Below are 18,225 nucleotides of genomic sequence, written 5' to 3' on the forward strand. Positions count from 1 at the left end.
CCCCCCCACTAGAAAAAAATATAACAACAAATCATCTTTTCGCGCTGAGGTTCTCTTCAGTAATTTCAGTTGATCTCAGAAATGACAGCCAACAATCCGGCATGTAGAATCTAGATCTAATACCAAATCTTGGACAAGTCTACTGAAGTTTCAAAGTCCTAACTGGCTGGTATGCTTCAAAGACTATCGTAAACCAGAATGCTTCTTTTTCTTTTTTTTTGTTCAAGTTTAATTTAACTTTAAATACAAAACTCATAAAAGAAAGACGACAAGGATAAGACGAGATAATTTTTTCGTGTACGTCGTTTTTCTGCCTTCACCGACGAGAGTGCCACCTACATCGATTTTCGGTCGGCTTGCTTCTAATGCCAATTTGGCTCATATTTATTTGTACAAGTATTTCCTTTGTTTTTGCCCCCTCATTCCTGTTTTAAAAAAATTTTCAAAGGATATTTCCAGCCTTATATACTACTTTTACTTTTAAAAACTAAAGAGTAGTTTTTAAATTGAACATGGTCAAGTATATCAGACACGTGACGCTATCAAAGCATTTATATTATTAGCAACAAAAGTTCTTTCCTTTGAAATCCTGGCCACAAGCTACCATTATAAGCTAAATTTAGCTTCTATGATGGTGAACGCTTTTGTTTCAAAGAAACAGTAAGTAACCGGTTTTCTAAGTTTACACTTACAATTAGATGTCTAGAACCCCTGAAATTTTCGTTGAATACTACTAGTGAGTAAGCTAGCAGGTGTGGCGGAATTTCTAAGTGTTGTTCAGATGTGAAAGTGCATTTCCCCGACTAATGTTGAGCTGAGAAACAGCCATTTTCATTTTGGCATTCTCTTTCTTTAGCGTGTGTGTAGAGTCGTGGTGGTAGTGTGTAGTCTGTGTCCGTTTTGTACTTTTCACTATTATTGTGATTTGTATTATTAATACGTTGAAGCATGTGTCATGACCCTACAATTACTTTCTGGATCTATTCATGGGATAAAGGGGATGAAAACGAGTAAATCTAGATCTAGATTCTCTCTGACTGATCAGACGGGAACAACACAGTTCAGTAAATAAAGAGTAAAAAAAAGACTAGATCTAGATCTAGATCTAGAATCTAGATCTAGAGTAGATATAGAATCTAGATCTAGAGTCTAGATCTAGATTCTAGATAGTCTAAATCTAGATATAGAAATCGGCCACCTCTATTCTCACCCGGAGTGAGAATAGTGCAGGCGAGTCTTGTGGCTATTCTCACCCGGTGCGCGTTCACCAAATTTTGCGTTCACCCTAAACCACAGAATTCTACACTGTGATAACAGAAAAATTGTAGAATTCTGTGCCGTGAACAAACGTTCCATTACAACTGTAGCCTACTAAAAGCGTACAATTTTGTCTGTGGGCAGTGGAGAGAGACAGAGAGAGAGAAAGAGAGAGGAGTAGCGCGAGAATTTCCGGGCAAAACAAAATGGAGACCCGCGTAGTTCGGCTCGATTCGAAAAGTTAAATAGCCGTAGCATCTTTGTAGACAACCAAATTAATTTACTTTTGTGTTTTAACATCATTTTTAAACTTTGTTTTGGTCAATTTGATCGTCCACACCGATAGACAGTATTCAGAAAGAGAGAGAGAGAGAAGAGGGGAGGAGTTGATCTTGCGAGAACTTCCGGCGGGTGAGAATAGCCACTTTCATAGATATCTAGATCTAGATTCTAGATCTATAGATCTATATCTAGAACTAGATCTAATAGAAGACTAAAGACTAATACTAAGAGTCTAGGAGTGTGGGATCTGGGCCTGCACTGTACTGTACTGTAGTTGTTTGTAGTCTGAACGGTAGGCTACTACTGTGTCTGGTGAGGTAATACTTGGACTTATAAATACTTTACTTTTAGTTGTAGGCCTAGACAGTGATCTATCATACTACTTCTAGATTAGATGCTGTCGGGTGAGGCTGGTCCTGTGTCAGGTGTGTCGGGGCTGTCCGGCAGGACGGAAGTTGATTCTGGGTCATGCCGCTGAAGCTCTTCTGGGCCGTTTGCCGTTTGCTTGTTGGGATTTCTCTGGTGGGGATGGTGATGCTTGGGAGTCAAGGTCGGGGCTTTTTTGTTGACGGGCTGATTCTGGTATGCTTGGGATTGTGCCAGTGATGACCGTAGACGTTTTGTGGAAGGGCTTGAATTTCCTCAGGCTCAGGTGCTGTCCGTTTCTTAGCGTAATTCTACATGACCCGTCGACATGGACGACGTATTGGTGAAATTGCCTGACTTCGGTGACAACACCTGTCCTTTCCCATTTCCTTGGATGGTTTCCCACTAGATTTTGCACATACACGTAACACATGGTCCCCCACTTGCAGTTGTTGCAGCGTGCGTGTATGTTCGGTCCACTTTTCATGGCTTTGTGAGTGCCTCTTAGCAAGGGCCTTTTCTTTGTACATGAGTGTTTCTTGCCACGTATTGTGGGGGCAGTACCGACCCATTGGGATGGGGATCGCATCCCTACTTGGTCGACCAAACTGGATAAGAGCAGGAGATGATTTGGTCTCAGTGTCAATCGAGTTTCTGTACATCAGCATGGCGCGTTGGAATTTGTCGACGTCCAGTGACCCGGCCAGTGCTATCCATCAGCATGCGTTTGACGGTTTTGACTGCAATTTCTGCTCTACAGTTGCCGTGTGGATTTGCCACAGATGTTAGCCTATGGTGGACTCCCCAAGACTTCAGGAATTCTTTTGTCTTGCTTGATGTGAATTGTGGCCCACCATCTGAGGTTAATTCCTCTGAGACGCCGAAGGTAACAAATGTCTCGCGTTAACGTTTGATCAAGCCCTCAGGAGTGCGTCGAGGATGCTTCTTTGAAGTGAGACAGGAATGATGATTCTATGGCCCATGAGGATGACGCCATCGACGCAAGACAGGCTAGCTGCATACTTGTGGTATGGGCGCAATTGTAGGGGGAGGTCTTTGCACTGATCTGGGACACCATCACGGATCAAGTTGACCAGTTCTTGCAAGGTTGGGTCAGAGGCGGTAGCCTCCCGGACCATGCTCCATGTAACAATGTTTGCTACTGACCGCAGTGTGTCCGTGGCAGCCAGAACTGTAGCACTGTCCTCTGCAACGTCGATGTCGGACATTTGGGGATTGACCGATTCTGGGGTGATGACTGGATATCTTGATGCAGCATCAGGACCTTTATTTTTGTGACCTGGCACATGGACGATGTTGAATTTGTAAGCTAGTGTCTTTTCCTTTAAATTCAGCAGCCGTCTGTTCGTGATTTCTCTCAGTGACCTGTCATTCAAGATTCTGACTAGCGGTTTGTGGTCCGTCGTCACAGTGAGGTCGGTGCAACCTTGGATGTAGTAACGTGTTTGATGTAGTGCGTATGCCACAGTTAGAGCCTCTCCTTCAATTGGGGCGTATCTGCTCTCAGCTGACGTCGTGAATCGACTCCCTGCAAGGCACAGTTTCCATCCATCATGGCAACAGTCAGGGTTTCTCGTAGGACACTGACAATATTTCTGTCGTAGCAAGAAGCCGACACCATGCACCGACTCTTGGGTTTCCCTCACCAATAACTGTTGACTAGATCTTGTCATGTTTGTTATTTTAATTTTTCTTTGTGTTATCTTTTTTAAACGATCTCAGCAATTCTCGTTCCATAAATTTGCACACAAACACACAAAAGCGTGCACACACAGCCCAAGCAGTTGGCGGTGAAACCTAGTGGCGTACCCATCGCACGCTAAGCGGCAAAGTGGGCCCGCCACGGTGGGTGAGATCTAGTCAGTTGGTGAGGGAAGCGCTGTAACTTATGTGAATTTTTTGTTTGCAAAATGTCAAGTAAACCTATCATATGTGAAGTTTTACTCTAGAGTAAACTAATGTTGCCATGACGAGGATTCTGATGATGAATATATGCTTACTATATCTATTCCTAAATTTTTGTTCTGATTCTAATTTATTTTTTGGTAAACATATATGATCGTCGCTTTAAATATTCTCAATGATCTCAGCATGTTGGAACATTTCATAATGTTTGGGGTATTTTTGCATAGATATAGGTATAAATAGTGATGTACCCCATCTGCAACCTCCTGGTACATGGGGACACAGCTTGTGTGCTCTGCTTGCTGGGTAGATGGAAAGTGTTAATGAGGTTGGAATCTAACTTTTTAACTAAACCGCAAGTGGCAAGTGAGCTGAATTTTGTTTTGCTGAATAGCCTACATTGTCACTGGCTGATGAGAATATGATAGTCTAGTTTATTTCCTAATAGTAGAGTAATAGGCAGTAGTAAAATGATTCAGTACATTCAAAATATGATGACCTGTAAAGAAAGAGATTACAGTTTTTTTTCTCAGTCGGGATGTGTTCAGTTGGTTTGTTGAATGAGGAGAGTGGGGTTTTCAATCATTGCATTGTTTTAGTTTGCGGCTGTCGTATGGTAGCGATTTTGAAGCTCAGCTGATTGTATGGCTCTTTATGAATTAAAGCAAAAAGACATTTTTTGAATTGCTGTTAACAGGGGTTATACAAAGAAAAATTTCCTTATGGAAGCTTAGGTTGTTGTAAGTGGAAGTTGCTCTTATCTGTGTTGCCGTTAAGTAGATACCACTGTATATGACTCTGTTACAGCTTAATTTTGCAAGAAATTGTAGGCAAATATGTAAGCGACGCTATGCTCCGTTTTGATTTACCAAAATTGAATTTCATCCAAATGCGGAAGCAAATTTTGGAGACAAAGGGTTAAAAGTAAGTTGAAATTAATGTGTTGAATTGTACTAAAGCTGTTGCTGTTGCTTTGGTACAGATTTTTGTTTTTGTGATCCTAGCAGATTGTAGGCTTTTCCTTTTTACTTTGATCATCAGTGAGTGAGTTTTGTTCACAAATGTATTTTCAACAGTTATGAAAGTCATTCTTTTTCTTTTTTCCTTTTGTACATTTTACAGATATTAATGTTTTGTAATTTTTTTTTCCCTCTAGAATTTCTATTTGAGATGGAAGAGCGAGGGGGAATGTCAGAGGATCCTCGCTATTCACAGCAGCACATGATGCCCCCTATGGGCAACCGAGGGAAAGGAATGCCGGGCCCACATGGACAGAGCATGCACCCAGGGATGCCTCAACAAGGTATGCCCTTACAGAACCAAGGCCCGGGGATGCCCGGAATGTCTCCTGGCCACCAGATGATGCAGGGCGGGCCAGCGCCTGGCATGGGACCCGGTGCCCCAACTGCAGGCATGAACCCGGCCATGACGGGCAACCAGAGTAACGTTCCAGCTCCAGTGATGGGTGGTCACGGACAGGGCAACATGGGAGGCCACCCCTCGCAGGGCATGGGGATGAATTCCTCTGCATCCAGTGTGCCCCCGTCCTCTACGATGGGAGGCATGGGAAACATGGCAGGGGGAATGCCGCCAGGTAATATGCCCAGCATGCCGGACAACAGTATGGGCAACATGCCTCCCTCCTCAGGGGGCATACCAATGCAAAATCACGGCCAGCCGCAGTCGATGGGTGTGTCGGGAATGGGCCCGTCTCCCATGCAGGCCCAAGGGATGGGAGTGCCGGGCCCAGTGCAGAACATGCCACCGTCTATGCCAGGCGCAAGTGCCAGCCCCAACCTGACAGGGTCGCAGATGGCGGGGGGCGCCATGGGCCCGCCCAACCAGAGCGTGGACCCAAGCACCAGTCAGAGTGAGTATATGTTGGGTCGTGGGGCTGCTTGGTGGTGGTTTTGTTTGTGTGGCTGCTAAGTGTCTGGTCATGTTCAATGCGTTTTTGCTTCTTTCAGTTTGTTGTAACATAATTTTAATTCTATTATTACTAGGATTCTAGAGACTCTTTAAAGAAATGATAGACTTGATTGTGCACTGTCGTATATTTTCTGTCAGGAAAAATTCTAGGGCTACATTGAATTCATTCAGTTTATATGATAATAAATTGATGATAAATAGAAAAATAAAAGATTCTAATCAGAAGACATAGTAGTGTTTGCGTGGTCATCATCAGTGCCTTTCATACCTGGCAGAGGCGGCCACATACAAGCTCCTTCCATTTATCTCTGTTCTGGGCCATCTTTCCTAGCTCGTTTCAAGTGAGCTTCATTTCTCTCATGTCCCTTTCCACACATCTCCTCCATGTTTCCCGTGGCCTATCCCTGTCTCGTGCTCCCTGTGGGTTCCATTGCAGTGACTGTCTTGTGATGTTTCTGCTGGGCTTTCTGAAGGTGTGTCCCGTCCAACGCCACTTTATTAGTCCTATTTCTACGTCTATATCCTTTTGTCCTGTCCTTTCCCACACAGTGCTTCCACTCTTCCGTATTTTTACGGAAATCCGTACTTTCTGCGAGTTCCGTACTTGTTCCTCCATCATTATCAACTCCCTCCGTAAATAGCTGCGACAGCGTAGGACTGCCGAAATTCCGTAGCAAAATATCTGTACTCGCTTTCGTGTCGTCTAGTACTAGTATAAGTTGCGGATATTCACTGTAATTCTCTCTGCAATAAGTTCATGTTATAGAAACCTGCCAGATTGCGCATTTCCTGCAATCAACAATTATTCCGCTGTGCCCCATGCATTCATTGCGGGCTTGTCAGCAGTACATTTTTACCTGTGGATTGATCAAAATATGGCGAACATTTTGTGCCAATTTTAATTTCCTCCTTTCTATCATTCACTCATTCCATTTATCTTCGGATTGTTGTCGCGGCTGGAAAATCTGCGCGTTGATCAAGTAAATTGACTTGTGATCTTAGACAGAAAATTACTGTCAGAAAGAAACATTTTTACAAATTTGTCTAGATCTAGAACTAGTCTAGAGAAATGATCTATACGAAGATTCTACGGCACGGGAACGTGATAAAGGCCGCAATGAAAGAAATTTATGCTACAACTACTAAAGTCAAGAATAATTCGAAATGGTGTTCTGAGGTTGTGACATGCGACATTCATGCGTGAAATTTAAGGAAAATTAGGGTATACGCCGGGTAACTGTATTGTGAAGGTACATTCACTATTCCCAGGTTTGCCTTCTATCAATGTTGCGATGACAAATTGATTGAATTATAGTAGCAATGGAAGGGGAAACTGCTTTTAAAAATAGCCAAAATTGTGTAGATCTTGGTGAAGAAATCAAACAAGACAAAATGTTGGTGAAAACAAAAATGTTATGGTTTGCAGGCAATCTCTTCAAACTAAACAGGCTCCCAAATGCCATTTTCAACCCTCTAAAAGCACTAAATTTCAATTTCTTCGGGGGCGAAAGCCCCTGAACACACACACATGACTCTGTCCCCGGATCCTGCTGGGGGCTTATGCAGACCCCCGGCAGAATTTTCCTTACTTTTCAGCTTCAGCTAGTGGAAGCACTGCCACAGCTCTACCTTTCTTATTCTATCCTGCTACTTAATTCTTAGGATACTCCTCATACATCTGTTGATGTTTGCATGGTTCTATTGTATTTATTTGTGAAACGCTGAGAGCCTATGTTCTTTTTTAAATCGGGGGCTCTATATGAATGATATTATTATCATGATGATTATTTTTGTTTGTTTGTCCAGACCAGCCGCCCAGCATCCCCCCAGGCACGCCAGGGCAAGGACCGCCGAGGCAGACATTTAATCAGGCCCAGCTCCACCAGCTGAGGGCTCAGATCAAAGCCTACAAGCTACTGTCCTGTAGTGCTCCGCTCCCCGACACTCTGCGCATGGCTGTGGAGGGAAAGAGGCAGGTCGGGGCTTTCCCAAGGCCAGGTCAGTCTATGGGTGATGGGAAACTTTTTGTTTTATGTGCTCCTTCTTTCTAATCAAACATCTGTCGTCCATCCTTCTCTCTCCTCCTCCTTTTCTTTAGACGTTATTTTCTAGTAACACCTTTTAGCTTCTGCATTAATGTGACCTGTTTGTGCTACAAAAGTGCCGTAGAACTCTTAGTAAAACTAATCCGTACTCTCTAGAAATACCTCTTCGTTGGCACTAATGTGACCTTTTTGTGTTATGAAAATGCCGTTCTTTTACTAAAACTAAACTAAACTCTGTAATAACACCACTAGTCTTCAGCACTGATATGCTATTTCAGAAAAAAACCCAAAAGAACCCCTCTCTTACTTACTTAAAAACTGTCTCTTACATCCAGGGGACCCCCATCAGATGCAGAAGATGCGCATGATGCAGCAGGCGGGCCACCCTCAGCAGCCGGCCCCAGGGCCGCATGGTCAGCCTCCCATGGCGGGGATGAGGGGCCACGGCGGTCCACAGCCAGGTCCTCACGACTCTGCGCAGACTCGTATGCCAGGACCCCCACACCAGGCGGCCATGCCACCCCACCAGGCCGACGCTCAGGGACGGGGGGGTCCACCACCACCATCGCAGCAGCAACAGCAACAACAGCAGCAGCAGCAGCAACAGCCTCAACAGCCTCAGGGTGTGGCTGCACTAGCTAACAAACAGAACAGAATTGCGCCAGTGGCCAAACCTCAGGGCCTGGACCCGATAGAGATGTTGAAGGAGAGAGAGAACAGGTAAGTAAACTGGGGGCAGAACAGGATTTCTCAAACCATCCTCCTGAGGGAGTAGAAGATTCTATAGACTGAGCAAACTTGCCAACTGTCTGGAGACTATCACGGTTTCAGCAATTGGGGGAATTTGAGAGGACATTTTCTACTCGAACAGTAACACCAGTCCCACTTAATGTACGTTTTGTTCGTTGTTACATAAACTGATATCATAACATTAAGTGTCCTTGACTGGGTTTTGAAAAAGTTGTCAAGCCTGTGAAACCAATTTTCTGAGATAGTTGAGGATCCTATAGAGATATTGAAGGAGTGAGAAGACAACTTAAACAATTGAGCACAATAAGATTTCTGACACCATGTTCCTAAAACTGTGTGAGATCCTTTTGAGATGTCCATAAATGACAATTATTTTGGTTCAATATTGTACCTTCTGTTACATCAAGGGTTTCTGCGAGAATCGCTCACCGCATTCAGGAGCTGTCGAAAATGCCCACCACAATGCCGGAGGATATGAAGATCAAAGGGATGATTGAGCTGAGAGCTTTACGTCTGCTCAACTTTCAGAGATCGGTGAGTTGATAGTGCTCTTAGGGTACATTTTGTTCTTATTTGGCAGCCAAGTTAAAAGGTTGACAAAGTCATCTGTCACCATGGCAGTCTGTTGGTGCCCCACTTTTGATGGGTTGTTTCCATATACTTTGTCTGTCAAGTTATTCCAAAGGAAACAAACAGTGTGGTGGCCATTTATTTGTAAGCTTTCGGCTTTTAAGACATTCCCAAAAGCTTGCAAACATGCAAGGGCCATTCTTGATGTGTGGGGTGTGGCTCCACCCTGCCAGAGCCAGGCCTGCTAAAAAAAACTAGAATTTTCTGTGAATTTTGTTTTTAACATCTGGCTTACATTTCTGCACTTCACAAGCAGAGATGCTTTACAGCTATGGGCTTGTCATCTGGTGCTTGTCTAGCTGAGAGCCGAAGTGATCTCGTTTTTTCCCGTTTCTGTTGGTCAAGCTGAGAGTTAAAGTGATATTGTGTTGTTTTCCTGAAGTGATGTTGCATTGTTTTCCTTTTTCTGTCAGTCTTGCTGAGAACTGAAGTGATCTTGTGTTGTTTTCTTGTTTCTTCCTGTAGCTGAGAGCTGAAGTGATCTCGTGCATGCGGAGGGACACCACGCTGGAGACGGCCCTCAACCCCAAGTCGTACAAGCGCAGCAAGCGGCAGTCGCTGAGGGAGGCCCGGGTCACGGAGAAGCTGGAGAAGCAGCAGAAGATGGAGCAGGACAGGAAGAAGAGACAGAAACATCAGGTGGGTTTGTCAAACAGAACCATCCGGTGGTTGGTGTGTCGGACAGAACCATCAGGTGGTGGGTGTGTGGGACAGAACCATCAAGTGGTGGGTGTGTCGGACAGAACCATCAGGTGGTGGGTGTGTCGGACAGAAACATCAGGTGGTGGGTGTATCCAGAACCATCAGGTGGTGGGTGTATCCAGAACCATCAGGTGGTGGGTGTATCTTATCAGACGGAAACATCAGGTGGTTGTATTGTATCAGACAGAAACATGAGACTTACCAACTTTCTTGGATTCAGCAATCGTGAATTTGAGAGCTGAGAACCTTGTCGTTCTAATTTACTAAAACTTGTCCCAGTTGGTGTAGTTTTGTCTGCTGTTAAATCATCTTCTATTCAAGATACATGGTTATATTTTCATCAAAAGCAAGACAAATAACAAGCTTTAAGATAATAACTCCATGTGTTTAAAAAATGACGAGCGCTTGATTCTACAGCACTGTGACATATTTATGTGTCAAGTGATACATGGTTCGTTGATACTGAGGGCTTAGCTAAAGAATGTTTATTGGTTTTGTGTTTTGACACCCTGCAGGAATACCTGAACGCTGTACTGCAGCACGTGAAAGACTTCAAGGACTTTCATAGAAATGTTGTGGGCAAAATCGGAAAGCTGAACAAAGCTGTGATCACGTACCACACCAACACAGAGAGAGAGCAGAAAAAGGAGCAGGAGAGGATTGAGAAAGAACGTATGCGGAGGCTTATGGTAAGTGGATGACCTGGAAGGAACGTAGAAAGAGTGTATGTTAAGGCTTAGGTAAGTCAAAAAAACCCTCGATAAACTTGGACAGAATGTTGAAAGAGCGTATGGTAAGTGAAAAATTAACCTTCGAAGAACCTAGAAAGAGGGCATGTGGGGGTTTCTGGTAAGTCACTGACCTGGAAAGAAGGTATGCGGAGGCTTATTCTAAGTTGATGACCAAGAAAGAACGTATTGAGTATGGGCATCTGTGGTTAGGCACTTTGCTCTTGCATGCAGGGGACCTGATTTTGATTCTCAAGTGGGGAGTATTTTTTATTGAGTATCTGGGTCTTTCTAATGGGATGTTGTATCTCTCTCAGCCTGGGCTGGAATTGACAGGCAGACTCTAAAGCCTCCCTCCTAAATGGTCTAAATTGTGTGGTAGGTTTCCCCCAAACAAGAAAGAAAAATAAAGTATTGAGTGGTAAGGGTTTTATTTTTATTTCATGTGTGGGGTATTTGAAAAAAATGTTGATTTTCAAGGAAAGTTCTTGGTATTGTTCATCTGGAGGACCTGACTGAATGTTTCCCCAGGCTGAAGATGAAGAAGGATATCGAAAGCTGATTGATCAGAAGAAAGACAAGAGGCTGGCATACCTCCTCTCGCAGACGGACGAATACGTCAACAGTCTGGCCACCCTGGTCAAGGAGCACAAGGAGGAACAACGCAAAAAGAAACAGAAGAAAAAGAAGAAGAAGGTGAGTTATACTTGTCAACTTATCGTGTATGTCGTTCAGTACAAGTGTCTTAAGTAATTCTTAATAAGTTTTAGGAAAATTAAAAGTCTAGTCTCATCAGAGCAAAGTTCTAAATGTTGACGAGAGAGGCATGCTCATTAGCTGGTGCGTAACCTAAGCTTTCAATGAAAGGGGCTTAACCCACATGCAGTCGAACCTGTCCAAGATGATCATCGTTGTCTGTCCAGGAATTAATCTTAGATGGTCATCTTGGACAATTGTTATTTTGTAGAAAAAATGCAGGGTACAGAGGTTTCGACGTGACTTTACATTTTATTTTAAATCTTGGTGCTAAATGATATGAGAGAAACACATTGACCAACTGTATCTGCAACTTGTTCCTGCCGTAGCTGCCACTTTTCCGCTAAATATCGGAAACTAGGCTACCTCCGCTTCATCTAGCTTTTCCGACTATTTTCCTCCTTCCCCCGCTGGACCACTCACGGAAGCAAATTGTGATACTTTCTTTACACGCAGAAAACGCCGTACCAGGGGTGAGATGAAAACTCGGCTTGCGCATGTCAGCCTGTAGCTTCCTACTTCTGTTCTGTGCCTAGCGCTAACTTTTCACATTGTTTATTGTGGAGCGACAGTGTTGACTGTCAATCAAGCATCGCGGCAATGTCGCGCCGAGTTGTCATTGAAAACGACGGAAGTTTGAGAGATATTGATGCAGAATACAAAAAATAAATGGAGCTGGATTGAGAAAGATGCAGAGGGTGTGTTGACTTCAATAATTCATTAGAAAATTGAACAAGCCGGGTGCTGCACTTTGTGTTTGGTGCAATAAAGAAATTTTGTACAGTGGCAAAGGTGTCGCCTCCTTAATCCAATACTGCTCTACATTGTTGCACAAGTCAAAAGTGAAAGAAATCTTTTTATGAGACACTTGCTGGCAACAAACAGTGGATTTTTAGTCACGAAACTGGGCCAAATGTTTGTTAGTGTCTTGTTTTTTTTCAAATATTTTAATTCAGTGTGGTTAACAAAAATGACAATTTTCCTTTCCAAAAACATAGATGTTCGAAGATATTGCCTCTGAATCTCACTGGTTTTACTCTGGCCTTCAGAGAGCGTGTACACCTTCGCGTGAATTTCCTCCTCTAAAAAAATTCCTGAGGTGCAGCTATGTCCTGTTAAAAAGTGTTGTAGCTGCAAGCTGAAGTTTGTTCCTCTTTGTCTCTGCTACATTTCTTTCACAGACATTGCTCTGGCTTCCTATTGACTATTGAGAAAAGAATTATGTACAAGTTGGCCACTCTTATGTCACAAATGCTTGAATGGTGCCTTCATATTTATCAAATCTGTTGAGACTGTACATTCCACTTTGCAGGTTAGGGTAAGCTGACAAAAAGAAATTTTTACCATCTATGAAACATCAAACAATAAGTGGATGGGTATTTGTATATCACGCTCCAATATCAGGAATGCTTGGCCCAGTAGTTCAAGAAAGATCGAATATTTATATTCTTTCAAATGTCACCAAATGTAATATCTGTTTTTAGCTTAATGAGTTATGTATTGTATCTGTTTTGCTTTGGTATTTGTAAAGTGCTCAGAGCCTGTGTTCTTTAATCAGGGTAGATCACTGTAGAAATTTCATATATGATTATAATTATTGTAAAAAAAATTATAACACAGCAAGGAGGAGAAGAGGCGGGCCAGGATGACAAGCGTGTGAAGGTGATGGACCCAGACACAGGCACTGTGCTGACCGGAGAACAGGCACCGCTGGCCAGTCAGTTGGAGGCCTGGCTAGAGATGAACCCCAAGTAAGTTGTTTGTGAGAATTACAGGCCTGGCTAGGGATGTCGCGACCCCAGTGCTTTCTTGTTGTATCTCCATGTTTAATAACAGTGAAAACACTTCATAACAAAGAGTGAGCTTAAGAAGATGTCACATTTTCACTGTTAAAAAAATGAAGACACAACAAGAAAGCACGGAGGTCGCAATGTGATAGAGGCCTGGCTAAAGATGAACCTCAAGTAAGTTGTTTGTGTGAGAGTTTCAGGCCAGGCTAGAGATAAATCCCAAGTTTATGCGAGTCTGTAGGCGGACTTTATTATGATCCTCCTTTGTAGTTTCCTCATGATTTGATATTTTGTTCAGTTTTCTAATGGGGTGATATTTTGTTAGTTTCCTCATTTCCTCACGGGATAATGTTTTGCTTCATAATGAGGTAATGTTACGTATTCTCATGAGATGATATTTTGTTTAGTTTCTTTATAAGATGATGATTTGTTTTCTTATAAAATCATCTTTTGTTTAGTTTCCAGGTGGCTCCTAAGGATGAAGAAGAAGAGGACGATGAAGAAGAGGATGAAAGTGGGGAAGAGGTAAATGTTTTGTGTTGTTTAACTTGTGGCAGTTTTAGTACAGTATTGGCTTACTGTGGTGGGGGTTCTGTTGTAGGTTTCTGGGTCTCTGAGTGATTCTAATATACTGGATGAAAGCTTTCCTGTCTGGCATAGTGGATGAAAGCTCTAAGAAACGGCATTTTGGTAATGTACATTTCTGCTCAGCAGCAAGCTTTTTTTTCTTTCTCCTGTATTGTTATACCGAAATCTGCTGGTTGTATTTGATTTATTGTAAATGATGTGAAAATGCTTGTTTTAGTTTTCATTTATTCATGTATACAGTCAAACCTGCCCTGACGGCCACCTCTATAAGACAGCCACCTGTACAAACGGCCGCTTTCCATTTCCCCCCTTGCGTTTTTTCTATATAATTTAACTGTATAAAACGAGCACCTGTCCAACGCGGCCGCGGACACCATTTTTTAACACACAACCCCTATCACACTAAGCAATAACACCTGTCTTAGAAGGCCACCTTAGTGACTCCATTACCTTTTGTCAAAAATTGTGCATTGACCCCTGTCGTTGTGGGCGAGCCGTCATAATCTAATCACCTGTCGTTGTTGTTAGGTAGTCCCTCCAACCGATCATGCTGCGTAGGCCCCTCCCCACTGTTGACCAATAGGTACCAATTTTCTGCTGCTGGTGAGGTAAGCGTGTGATCCCTCAAAACCCATAAACCCCGCCCAGAACTCATACACAAATCGTAGGTGAGAGGAGTGGTAACTGTTTACCCAGTCTGTAACAAAGTAACAAAGGACGTCAACATGAACTTGTGACAGAAGCGTCGCTCGTTCTCTGAGTGGTGGCGACCCATGTGTTTGTTTTAACATGGCACTTGGTCTTCCTCATCTGATACATTTCGTTTTATTGTCAATGTCACCTTTGCGCAAAATCAGCAACAAAATACAAATTGCGAAAAAAATACAAACCATCACCACTAACAACAAAAACAGCAACAATGCGGCTACTTTTGATTGGGACCTCAGATGGGAATGGTTCATTTTCTTCATCTTGATCAGTCCTGCCTAAGACGGCCACCTGTCTTATACGGCCACTTTTCTCCTTGACAATGGGTGGCCGTCTTACACAGGTTTGACTGTATTTGCAATACATGTTTCTTTGCTAACTCTTACTAAGGCTAGTGGGTTGTTGGTGGGTGCTCTGGTGTGGTTTGCTCCTTCTTTCCTACCAAACATCTATTATCCTGATCTCTCTTCCTTCTTTTTTGTGTTTGTTACTCGCTTGTAACATCTCTAATCTTCGGCAATGATATGGCCCTATTGTGTTGCAAGTGGAGTAAAACTCTTACTAAAACGTAAAAACTAAATTGAAGTCGTTTGGTTTGTCTACAGGAGGAAGAGCAAGATACAGAAAACCAGACAGTACAGGAAGAAAAGTGAGTCAAACGTCACGTGGTCATGTGAATTTTTGTGTGTTTTTCTTTGGACAGAAGTACTGTTGAACCTGCTCTGAAGGCCACTTGTATAAGACAGTCACCTGTTCAAATGGCCACTTCCCATTTCCCTTCTTTCATTTTTGTTGTTGTTGGTTGTTTTAATACATTTTAATGACACTGTGCAAGACGTCCACCTGTCTAAGACAGGCACTTTTCTCATTGTCAACGGTTGGCCGTTTTAGACAATTTCGACTGTCCTGACATGATGTTCTTCACTTTGACTCAAATGTTCCATGTGACCCGATAGATTCTGAAGATCACTTTGGTTTTATGAGGCCGAAGATTGTCTCGGGCTGAAATGTATATCTTAAGCTTTAGTTTTAGCTAGTCTATTTGTATTAGAGAAGAAAGTCATGTTTGAATGGTTGGTAGAAAGATCAGGGTGGCTACGTTATAATGACACTGTGAAAGACAGCCACATTACTCCTCGACAATGGGTCGTGATCTTTAACAGTTTCGGCTGTGGTCACATTATGCTCTTCATCCCTCTGTCCTTATCAGCCCCCCACCCCCTTCTGTCCTCCTTCGGGTGGTCTCTTCCTTCTCTCCTGTCAAACGTCTATGGTTTTTATCTCTATTCCTTCTCTCCTATCTATCAAACATCATTGATCGTCCTTATCTCTCCTTCTCTTTGTTGTATGTTACTCTCTAATAGCAATACTTGCTGGGTGGTTGGCGGGGCTCTGTTGTGGTTTGCTTCTTCTTTCCTATCAAACATCTATTGTCCTTATCTCCTCTTCTTCTTTTTTATGTTTGTTACTCTCTTGTAACACCTCTAATCTTCTGGTGCTCATATGACCTTATGCAGTTGCGAGCACTGTAAAACCTCTACTAAAACTAAACGAAGCTATACTTCTAATCTTCGGCACTCAAGTGACCTTATGTATGTGCTGTAAGTGCGGTAAAACTCATACTAAAACAAAATGTCCCTCCCCACCCCCTCCAGCCATGCGGATGATGACGGGGAGCAGAACTACTACACCCTGGCTCACACCATCAGGGAAAAGATTGTGGAGCAGGCCTCCATCTTGGTCAACGGGAAGCTCAAGGAATATCAGGTGGGTTGTGGGTGCTCACATGTGGGTTTTTTTCCTTTTCTTTCCTATCAAACATCTGTCATCCTCATCTCTTCTCCTTTTCTATCAAAATCGTTGTCATCCTATCTCTTCCACTTTCTTGTCAATCATCTGTCGCTCTTATCTCTCCTTCTTTTCTATCAAAATAATTATCATCCTTATCTCTGCTCTCCTATCAAACATCTGTCACTCTTATCTCTCCTCCTTCTTTCCTATCACAATAGTTATCATACTAATCTTTCCTCCTCTCCTGTCAAACATCTGTTGCTCTTATCTCTCCTTCTTTCTTATCAAACATATATCATCTTTATTAATGTCCTCTTCTTTCCTGTTAAGCATCTATCGTCTTTATCTCTCCTTCTGTCCTTTCAAACATCTGGTGTAGTTTGCTCCTCCTTTCCTATCAAACACCTATCATCCTTATCTCTCTTCCTTTTTTTGTGTGTGTATGTTACTGTCTTTTAACACATCTATTCTTCGGCACTCATATGACCTTATTGTGTTGAAAGTGCCGTAAAACTCTTACTAAAACTTTTTTAAATGCTTACTTAAACTAGGAGAACCTAACTGTGTCCTGTGGTGTGTTTCAGCTGAAAGGCCTGGAGTGGCTGGTGTCTCTCTACAACAACAATCTGAACGGCATCCTGGCCGACGAGATGGGGCTGGGCAAGACGATCCAGACCATCGGCCTCATCACTTACCTCATGGAGAAAAAGAAAGTCAACGGACCTTTCCTTATCATTGTCCCTCTCTCGTAAGTCCACGCTTCTCCTTTTCTTAACTGGTGTCTGTGGTGTGGTGGTTAGGCACTTTGCCATCGCACGCAGGAGTACTGGAGTTTAGATCCAGATTAATCAAAAGTATCTTTGTATGGACAGTATCATTTTTAATTCTTTTGTGTGGACAGAGGTATTTCTAACTCTGGTAAGTATTTCTAGCACTTTTGCATGGACGTAGGTATTTCTAACTCTTGTGAATATATTAACACTTTTGTATGGACTAAATCCCCGTGTAAGGACACCCTGTGTGGACAAAAGTATTTCTAAGTCTCATCCCAGTATGAACAGAGGTATTTCTCACTCACTACCCCTTATGGACAGAAATATTTCTTACACTCTGACATGGACAGAAGTATTTAACACTTCCGTATAGACAGAAGTTGTTCATACTAAAAGAATGAAAGTACCCTTAAAATTGAGGGGGAAAATGTGCGGGTTTTTTTTTTTTTGTTGAAAAGTTGGTAGATATACATATCTGAAGTTATATAGTGTTATGTGATGGTGACATCTTCCACTAGACCTGCATGTTTGTCGACAATCGTCTGAAATCCAACATTCGCGACGCGACCCACGAGGCGGCCGATGCTATCGCTAGGCCCACCTGTATCAGTCAATGTGCGAAGTGCGAGGCCTGGCCGACTGCCAGCGTCCCCCCTTTTCTCCCGTCGGCTTTGTCGGCACTATCGTTTTCGCGCCGACTGCCGACGTCGGCGTTTCAAACATAATTGTCGGAACCTGAGTAGAAATGCGAATACGAAAAAGGACGACGACCTAAATTATCTACTTTCAGTTTCGTGCTCGAGCGGCCATTTTGAATTTCGTTTTGTTGACAAATTCAATTGTTCAGATCGTGTGGATTCATTCCAGTCCGACTCACTTAGATAATAGAATTTAGATCTAGATCTAGATTTATATACTCTAGATCATTATAGACCTCAGTGGAGGATTCATATTCCAATTCTATTTTGTCAAACCCTATCATAGGCTGTGCAGTAATATTAATGTTGGTAAAAGGCATTTCATCAGGTGCGTGAATTATTTATTTATTTAGAATCTAGACCAAGTCTAGACTCAGCTGAGCCCCTCTGTTCGGAATCCGATGCGGATTTCTAGTTCAAGGCCTATTCCTAGATCCTATTCACTTGTTCTACAAGATCTAGATCTAGATCTAGATTTATTTAGTTTACTAGATCTATATGGAGGA

At 42.8% G+C, this 18,225-nt stretch overlaps 1 protein-coding gene across 1 annotated transcript in view; it reads left to right on the top strand.

The window, feature by feature from the left end:
* Nucleotides 1–589: 589 nt before the first annotated feature.
* Nucleotides 590–18,225, top strand: part of LOC101849377 (probable global transcription activator SNF2L2) — a gene marked incomplete in the record, with an annotated part of 43,475 nt that continues 25,839 nt past the window's right edge. The window contains 13 exon segments of the mRNA XM_013083038.2: nt 590–660; nt 4,988–5,701; nt 7,567–7,758; nt 8,141–8,525; nt 8,963–9,089; nt 9,651–9,824; nt 10,403–10,576; nt 11,147–11,311; nt 12,992–13,122; nt 13,620–13,686; nt 15,063–15,106; nt 16,113–16,224; nt 16,833–16,996. Of these exon segments, the coding sequence (XP_012938492.1) occupies nt 5,002–5,701; nt 7,567–7,758; nt 8,141–8,525; nt 8,963–9,089; nt 9,651–9,824; nt 10,403–10,576; nt 11,147–11,311; nt 12,992–13,122; nt 13,620–13,686; nt 15,063–15,106; nt 16,113–16,224; nt 16,833–16,996 (2,435 nt within the window).

Source organism: Aplysia californica, unplaced genomic scaffold (genome assembly GCF_000002075.1).
Source record: "Aplysia californica isolate F4 #8 unplaced genomic scaffold, AplCal3.0 scaffold00206, whole genome shotgun sequence".
Taxonomy (NCBI): Eukaryota; Metazoa; Mollusca; class Gastropoda; order Aplysiida; family Aplysiidae; genus Aplysia; species Aplysia californica.